The 9422-nt window shown below is 39.9% G+C and overlaps 1 protein-coding gene across 2 annotated transcripts in view; it reads right to left on the reverse strand.

Annotated features, from left to right (window-relative positions):
• DTNBP1 (dystrobrevin binding protein 1) overlaps window positions 1–9422 on the reverse strand; it is a 40926-nt gene that overhangs the window by 30102 nt on the left and 1402 nt on the right. Inside the window, exons 2-6 of one of the 2 annotated variants that reach the window (XM_083747358.1) lie at window positions 7342–7392; window positions 6986–7036; window positions 5984–6044; window positions 4232–4364; window positions 1821–1953 (exon numbers count right to left, since the gene is read on the reverse strand). In XM_083747358.1, coding sequence (XP_083603484.1) covers window positions 1821–1953; window positions 4232–4364; window positions 5984–6044; window positions 6986–7036; window positions 7342–7392 — 429 coding nt within the window. The remainder of the gene's footprint in view (window positions 1–1820; window positions 1954–4231; window positions 4365–5983; window positions 6045–6985; window positions 7037–7341; window positions 7393–9422) is intronic. The other variant, XM_083747359.1, reaches the window with a different exon arrangement.

A 9422-nucleotide genomic window follows, 5' to 3' on the forward strand; every position in this document is an offset into this window, starting at 1 on the left:
GATGGGCCCTCCTCATACCCACAGCCTGCTGATTAAGAAGGACAAATTTTAATCAGTTATGCCACCTCAAATTTATTATGGCATAACTTTTTGTACACCACTTCATCATGTGCATGGAATAGCACAAAATTCTCTTTGGTTTTTGCTGCAACAGACCCCTCTGGAAATGGTGAAACTACAGTTTCCCTGCAATGTTCAAACCTGAAAACTGTGATTTAAGCACACCGTACCAACTAGGATTGATCATGGTTCGTATGCAGTACTTGGCAGACTTTGGACTGTAGGGAATGCTTATATCAGTTTCCTAGTGTAGACTTTATAGGGAAACTGTGGTTTAACAAACCATAAAGTTTTCTAGCAGATGGTGCATAAGGAGGTGGTAGCCTGTGAATATATCCCTGCTAGAAGGGGAAACTAGAGTTTGTTGAGTTGAGAATGTTACACCTGAACTGGGTAGGTGAGTCACCTTAGAAAAAAGCCTCATTTGTCTGGTATCTGAATAGGTGCTGCAATGAGGGATATAAAGCAACTACATCTTCCTCTGTTATAATACAAGCATCTCAAGAAACATTCTAAAAGGGAAGATTTGTGTATACTATATTCTTTCTTGAATGGCAGTTGTTAATAACATTCTGACAATAATGTATCCCATTAATTGAGTTCTCTCTCTCAAATTATTAGAACAGAAATTGGTTGGTAAGTCTTTGACAATAAAAGGCCTTCCTTGTTCTGTACAGTAGTACCTCGGTTTAAGAACAGCCCTGTTTATGAACTATTTGGTTTACAAACTCCGCAAAACCGGAAGTAGTATCTTAGTTTGCGAACTTTACCTCGGTTTAAGAATGGAATCCAAACAGTGGAAGGGCACTGGTGGTGGGAGGCCTCATTAGGGAAAGTTCGCCTCGGTTTAAGAACGGTTTCGGTTTAAGAACGGGCTTCCGGAATGGATTAAGTTTGTAAACCAAGTTACCACTGTATAAGTAATTTTTCACTCTGTTATCCTCCAATTTTGTTCATCTGGTTGCATCTTCAGATTTTTTCCTCCAAAAGAGTTCACCATCTTACTTGGTGTAAATTTAATGCATAATTCCAGCTCTTTTCTTCAAGGGTATAAGCCCTACGATGCAAATCACCTCACTAATATGTCTCCAGAGTATGTCAAAATATGTCCTTTAGAAATCAAATAGCTTGGCTGCAATTCTAAATCCAACTGGCCTGCTAATTAAATCAAACCAGACTAAGTCATGATCACTTGATCCAAGTTTATTCCTAACACCATTTATCTTATCCTCACTATATGTCAGCAGCAAACCAGACACTACCTTTTCTCCCAAGAGGTGAGTGACAACTTGATGAACCAATTTATCATTTAGCTCACCCAGAAATAGCTGGTCCCTGCCATTGCTAGAAGCATTTATTTTTCATCTGTACCAAAGAAATGGAGTCCACAATTACTATGCAATGCCCTTTACTATGAATCAGAGCAATGTTGACAGAAGATGACTAATAAGGCAGATCAAGTCACTGCAATTAGTAGAAGACTGAAGGCCTAAAATACCCAAAGTGAAACTTTTTCTAGCACATATTCAGCACAATCTTAAGCATGCTTACTCCATTCCACATTCAATGGGGCATAAGACTACAACCTGAATTTGAAAGCCAACTGCAAGCAGATAATTCCTTTCCATGAAGGATTCTGGGACCTCAAGTTTCCATTCTCAGACAAGAAGATATTTAAGATGAACATATATTTGCACAGAAAGAAGGAATTCACAGTCAATAGCACCAAAAATAAATCTTTAAAATCATAATAAACTCACCGTTTAGTCTTTTTGTAATTTTCAAGCTGTAGTACTTGCATATGCTTGTATCTTTCCAATTCACACTGTCCACAGAGGTCTTCAAGATAAAGTAAATGATTTTCCATTTCCTTAAAATTTGCTTCCAGTTGGACTGTGTAACAAGATATTCAAATATCAAAATAGGCAAACCATTAGGAACATAATTTGTGGTGATTTTAAAGAAAATTTTGCTTATCTTGGCAAACAAGTGATGTCTCAAAACTAATCACACTGACTGGGGATACGTCCAATGAGGAAAGAAGGTTCTTCTTCCCTCCTTTTCCCTTCCCACCAACACTCTCCCTCAATACCGGCCTAGGCTTCACTGAACAATCACTACATGAAAGAAGATCCATGTAGAAAAATCTAGTGACTTTATTCCATAAACTTCCTAAGGTGCAATATCCTATGGAGCACACACAGAAGGACCCAGTAGCCACCCATCACAGGGAGAAATCCCTTTCCACTCCACAACACTGATCAAGATGTTGTACGGAGAAAGAAGCAACACAGACTATCTGTGTCCACACACACACACCAACAGCATTAAACAAAATTTAGTGCTCCGTTATTGCCTGCCCTACTCATGTGGTTGTGAAATATAATGAGTGATCACAGGCTCTTTACAGCATGTTACAGCTGTATGGTCTATGATGATCATCATTGTTTTTACCAACAATTCACAACTCCTGATTATTGCATTGTTTTACTTGCACAACTGTTAAACTTTATATGTATGTTAATTGTACAATATGTTTTTGTCTATTTAAGGAACTGAGGAATCATTTAAACCCCACATACTGTTTGAGTAGGTTTTTGTACTTACAATGTAGGGTATTTGATTGTTTACATTAAACTATACCATTCAACAGGAAACAAGCAGTCTCAATAAAGGCAGGATCTTCTAAACTTGCATGCTCCACATATGCTGTGACACACACAGCCCAACACACACCATGGTTGAAAAAAACCACTTCAATAGGTTCCAATGAAATGAAATCCAAGCAATTCCAAGCAAATGAAACCAGTTGGTTAGGTTGTTTTTAATCTTAGTTGCTGGGGGGAGGACACAATATTCATGGAGAGTGCAGTTTGGGGGGGGGTGTTAACCATACAAGCCCAATTGTTTTTGGATGGGGTGAATAAAAGCTGGCCTTTATGTGGTATGTGCTGATGAGTCACACTGTATGCATATAATATATGCAATGGTGCGAGGGGGTACATGCAATATCAATTCTGGCCAAGCGAACTCTTGTTTTGGCCCCACCCACCACTGGCATGCAGTCCCAGATGATTGGCCAAGAGGGAACGTGGTCCTCAATTCTCCCCTCTTCCTCATTCTAGATAGTGATTTCTGGAAAAGTAGCCATTGAGCACCCCCTAGTGGAGACTTTACAAAACTCCAGATAGTTTACATGACCAGGGGTCCCTATTTTCTTACTACCTACAATGAACTTTGCAAATGCCAAGCATCTGCCAATTTACTTTTACTCTTTTTTTTTTTTTCAATTGTGCTTTAGAGAGCTTTCCAAATAGTAGAATAACAACTTCTCAAATACTAAAATAATGGCACCAGAGAAGATATCTTATATGATAAAAATTAACAAATGTACATCAATTAACTCCAAGAAGGTAGCAGAAACTTGGAATCAGTGTCTTTAGGGAATACTGAATGAGAGGAAGATCAACAGACTGAAGCTTAATCCAGACAACACAGACATGCTGTTAGTTGGGAATCTATCTGATTTGGATGGAGATATATAACCTGCTCCAGATGGGGCTGCACACTTCCTGAAGAATGAAGTAGACAGCTTGATGTAGGAGAAGTGGTTCTCCTGTATCCAATTTTAACAATAGAAGCCTATGTGGCATTTGCAGCCAAGACTAGCTCTCTACATTAGACTTCCCTTAAAGACAGTTTAGAAATTGAAATAGCGTGACCACATATTTGAATCTAACACTGGTTATCAATTTGTGTCTGGACTCAATTGAAGAAGCTCATGCTCTGGGACACGACTATTTAAAGAAACACCTTTGCCCACATTCATACATGGGACTAAATATAATCTTCCAAGATAATCTTTTATCTCCCAGGGTACCAGAGACAGGACCTTTCTGCAGCAACACCTCAATCATGGAACACTCTCTCTAGGGAAATCTGGCAATCCTCCTCCTTCTGTGCCTTCAAACATTCCTTAAAAGCATTATTATGAATAGTTTTAATTTTTGTATGCCAATCCTTATTATTATCCCTTTAATATACCATTATTAAATTTTTAACTGTGATGTTTTAACATTTGTATATTCATAATTTTCAAGCTGCTTAGCGGAAAGCTTCCTAAAAGGTGGGACAAACCTTTAAATAAATAAAGCAGAACACACACACTTACTCAAGCTAGTGGTTGTAGATTCCAAATCTGCTAAAAAACCTGGAATTTGCTGGAGCTGTTCCTGAAGGTCTAGGAGACTGCTTCTCTTCTTCTCCCAGTGAGCAGAAAGCATCACAACTTCACTATCCACCAGCTGCAAAGTTTAAAGCCAAGGATAAAACTAACATTATTAAATTTATTTTAACTCTCCAAACCTCTGATAGGGCTCATGAGTCAGCTGCCAAAGCCTTAAATAGCTACATATTTCAATTCACAATATTTTCAGTGCAAAATACAGATAAAACAGAGATTTCAAATAAAACAGACACACACACACATACTTTTGCCTTCCATTCCAGCAAGCAAGAGTCATTATCACAGTACAAAATACAGCCAGGCAAAAGCACTTAAGGAGATGCAAAGAAGGGCCAGTGAGATACATGACCCAGGGGAAGGGGGTGTGAATGTCGGGGGGGGGGGTTCAAGAGCCACATTTGGCACCTAGGCCTGAGGTGCCCATTAACATATTCATGTCTTTCCTTTTAACAAGGCAAACCTTTGCAGCTGTACAAGTTGAAACACAATTTTTTTTTAGAAAAATATTGGAACATAGATTTTAACTGAGAATACAATTGTAAATTCAGGTATCAAATCAAAGTTTATGCCAATTCAGCAATTATTTCTGCTACACATTTTAAAGTTTAAAGTTTATAAAAACTTCTGCTGAAATTTCAGTTAGATATTTGGTATTCTGTAAGTATCCAAGGCATGCCACAGCTTAGAAAGCCAGCAAATCATGAACATGGAACTCCTTGACGTTGTCATCAATACTGTAAGTTAGGTTTAATTCTATAATATATTTTGACATTTGAAGCGTAATATATTTAACAGGAATATGCCAAAGAAAAGTATATTTATGTACGGTGTATGTGTTTTACTTACAGAAACAATATATAATGAAGCACAACTAGTTTCTATTTGCAAGTAGTCAGATTGATTTGAGTTCTGATTTGATGACATGTGGCTATATTTCTATTGCTCTTAAACCAGTTCAGGAAGCAAATGTATATGAATAATTTTAATTTTGTTGGTGATCATCTTGAGTTTTGCAAAGGTTTTTAATTATTACATTAGAATCCTACCCTTCCTCCAAAGCTCCCTATTAGTATTAGTTATATGAATTTAGAAGCATGCTGAAGATTTACAGCTATGTAGCCCACATGCTCCCCAGAAATACAGACATATCAATTTGCAGGAACCTGTACAACCCCATTATTCTGTGAGTAGCATGCCACTTCAATTTTCCTGCCATGTACATTTGTGTGAACATAGCCAAGCACTTCAGTTGAACATCCATCAAAGTCAAGTAAGTGAAGAGAGAACATTTAACTCAAGTGAAGGTGTGGAAGTGCTGGATGGTTGCCTGCAATTAATAATGTACTGGATGTGGGGGGTGAATAAACTAAGGCTCCTCTAGGTAAGGCATGCATGTTGCAAGCACGTGGTTTGTCTGGGCCAGCAGAGAGGTAGGGGTAGCTGGATGGGTGGGTGATTTTCAGCTGACATGGATGGAGCTGCATTCTACATAAAATACCAGGTTCCCAGTTAAGTAATGCTGATCAACGTTCAGGATTCTTTCAAACAGATGTTACATGGTGAATTCTCATTTATATGAGAGAGATGTGTACCTTCCTAAATGCAAAATACCTAAACAACTGCAAAGTAGTTTTTAAACAAAATGTTTGTATGTTAGTTAGTTAGTTAATGTTTTACCTCTCCAGCTTTTGCACATTCTTTTGCTCCTCTGTGAAGAGTTGCCCAAGTATCTTCATATCTTCACAAAAGAAAACAGTGATATCATTGGACTTATACTTAAGGTTATGGCCACAAGCTCACCTAGCTGTCCTGAACTAAAGTGCTTATTTGCTGTAAGAAAATATATATATAGCTACCAAGAAAAACGGTTTATAATGTATTAAGTCAAACAATCTTGAACTCAAAGCACTCAGGATGTCAAGGCTTAGAAAGCAAGCATTTTTTCAGAATTTTGCAGAGATTAATTGCACAGTTCTATGCACATCTATTTGGTAGCAAGTATTGTGGAGGATTCTGCAGGATTGCAGCTTAAGATCACAATATGAAAACATGTTTATATTTAAAAACTCCCGTTAGCACTGGAGCCTTATCCAGATTCACATTTCTTAAGCTCTTAGAAACCACAAGGTCTAAAACCTGGGCCAATAACACAACTTTTAAATGTAAGCCAAATTTCTTAGATAAGCAGTTACCCTACACAGCTAAACAAGGCTTAGAGGGGTTCGAGACTGCTGAAGAATTGCCAGAAACAAACCACACATTCACAAATAAAACATGGAAGAATGAAAAATCCTTAATTATCCTTAAAAACAAGGGTATGGTTTCCCTATCTTCATCTTAGCCATGCTTAACCAGGCTGCCCTACCAATAGTGTTTGTGCTCAAGCCCCACTGAACTCAATGGGACTTATGTTTTTAGAAATGCATACTAAGTTTTTTGTTCTACTTTAGCTCCATATAAGTAACCAAATGCTAACCATACTAAGGTATCAATAGGATCAATGAAAACACTTTTAAAAAGAATTATTTTTTTGCTACTGAATATTGAAGTAAACAAGGGGAGCAAGGCAAAGTGCTACAGTACAGTACAGTCCTTACTAACTACATCCATGCCTCTAGAAAAATAAACAAGAATTATAAATAACTGAAATTCAACAGGAGTTTAAATGACAGAATTTACTTGCTCAATAAGAGTAATCCAGCAGAAAACTCTGGTGAACACTGTATAGTCCTGTAATAAAAAATAACAGAATGTGTTAGTTAAGTGTTGAAGTCCTACAGTACTTTTCTAATTAATATTTAGATCACAAAGCTACCTTTTTTACATTGCTGTTGCAAATATTAACAATTATACAACAACTTATACTGAAAATTTTCAAAAAAATAAATAAACAGAAAACCTGCTAATATAAGCTTCTTAATGTTATTCAATAGAACAGACTACAGTATTTGTTATGCCATGTAAACGTCATGCAATAAATTGAATTTTGCTTATGCAATTTTTATAAAGCATGATTTAAGAATATCCAACAGTACCTCTGCTTGCTTATTTTAGCCTCCCTTGATTTGTCGCTCAAGGTCTTCAGCCTAAAACACACACAAAGGAAAAGCAGTGAGACTCAAAATAAGGCAATTTATTAAGGTTTATTAAGTGTTTCCCCCCTCTTCTGCATTTCTCCTGCCACCTATAAACCTCACTGGATAGATCAGTCCAGCTCCTCCACCTATTTTGATACTTCTCCAGCCCCCCATTTCTCTGGTATCATATAACTCCATGCCACTTAGTCAGCTTAAACCATGGAACAGGGAAGGACTGTAAATAATTTAAAGTAAATAAATAAAAATGCTTAACTGCCAAATAATATCACAGATAACTCAGTTCTGCCCTACCTAACATAAAGCTTGTCCCCCATCCTGGCTACGCCCATGAAAGAGGGCCTGTCACATTATAAGCTTGGTGAAAATACTCATGCTAGCCATTAGTGAATCAATCATTGTAATGTACCCAGGCACACTAATGACTCAGGCCTGGGTATACTAGCAGGCATACTCCAACTTTCTCATTATACTTCAAAGTCAACAAGAACATACAGCTTGATTCCACATATGAACAAGAAGAGTGGTAGCTGGTGGTGCTCACTGGTTCTGGTAAGGCAGAGATCAGGAGACCAGAGGCATGGCGTGGGGGGAGTCCATGGGGGCCATGGCCCCAGGTGTAATTTTGTGAGGGGATGCAAACAGGTATCCCCACAGCAGTCCCCTTTGAGTGAGAAGCTGAGCCTGGCCGTAGTTCCACTCCTGGGTCAGGTCTGACCCAGGGAAGGAAAGCATGAGAATGGGTGGCAATGCTGCCGCCTAGCTTCCTTGGCCACGGTGCACCTTGCACCTGGCCGCTGCAGCTCTGCCACTGGGTCATGTCTGACCCAGCAACAGAGAGCTATGACAGGGCGCGTCCAGCCACAGCGACTCTGCCACCAGGTCATATCTGACCCGTCGGCAAAGAGCAGGAGAGTGGGCAGCAACGATGCCACTCACCCTTCTCAGCTGCAGAGCACCTTGCGCCCAGCCACAGCAGCTCCACTGCCAGGTCAGGCTTGATCAGGCAGCAGAGAGCAGGAGTGTAGGTGGCAATGATGCTGCCCACCCTCCTCGGCCAAAGCGCACCTTGTGCCTGGTTGTGGCAGCTCTGCCGCCTGGATAGGCCTAAACCCAGTGGTGAAGAGCAGGAGGAGAGTGGGCGGCAGCTTCCCCAGCCCTATCCTTCCTTGGACCATGGCGCCTGTAGGGCACCCTCTGCCCCCCACAGAGGTGCACTCCCGCACCTGCCCAGGGCAGTGCAGGCATACACTCTGCCACTGCAGGAGACCAACAGTAGGTGGAACTACAGTCAATGCCTGGCAGAGCCTATTAACAATATCCTCCCCCCCCCCATGCGTTCCCCAAGGGCAACACTGAGACTGCAGAGGAAGAAGCTGACAGGCAGTGCTACCCCTTGGCCTGATTGGAAGTAAGAGGGAGACAGGTGGGAACAAGGACAAACTGAGATTGGTGGTGCAGTGCCCCATTCGTCCAAATGAACAGGGGCTCCCCTGGTAACATCGAAAACAGCCCTTATAAGCAGCACAATTGGAAACTAGTACTGTATCTTCTATCAGTGTTTTTAAAAAGCAGGCCAATAAAATCACACGAACTGGGGACTGGAAGGTGGAGGAGTACAAAGTGTGAGTCCCAAACCCTTATCATTAACTTTTATATACTGTGTGTGTGTGTGTGTGTGTGTGTGTGTGTGTGTGTGTAAAATGCATTTTTTAAAAAAGGAAAGGGGTCCTATTGGTTGGGCTCTTGTTCCAAAACGAGCTTACCTTACAGGTAATTTACTCTGATAGGATAGCAATCAGCTGCAACCTAGCAAAAGCTCCAATCCCTTTTTTTATTTTAAAAAAAAAAACCACCGCACGATCAGGTGATAAGCAGCCTGAGTGATTTATTTATTTTTAACAACACCGTATTACCAAGTCCAAAGTTCATTTAGCAACATTGGGAAGGAAGGCGGGACATGGGAAGTGACTCTTATTCAGCACTAAAGTAGCCAAGAACTAATTGACAGCGCGTGGTTT

Source organism: Podarcis gaigeae (genome assembly GCF_964106915.1).
Source record: "Podarcis gaigeae genome assembly, chromosome: 7".
Classification (NCBI taxonomy): domain Eukaryota; kingdom Metazoa; phylum Chordata; class Lepidosauria; order Squamata; family Lacertidae; genus Podarcis; species Podarcis gaigeae.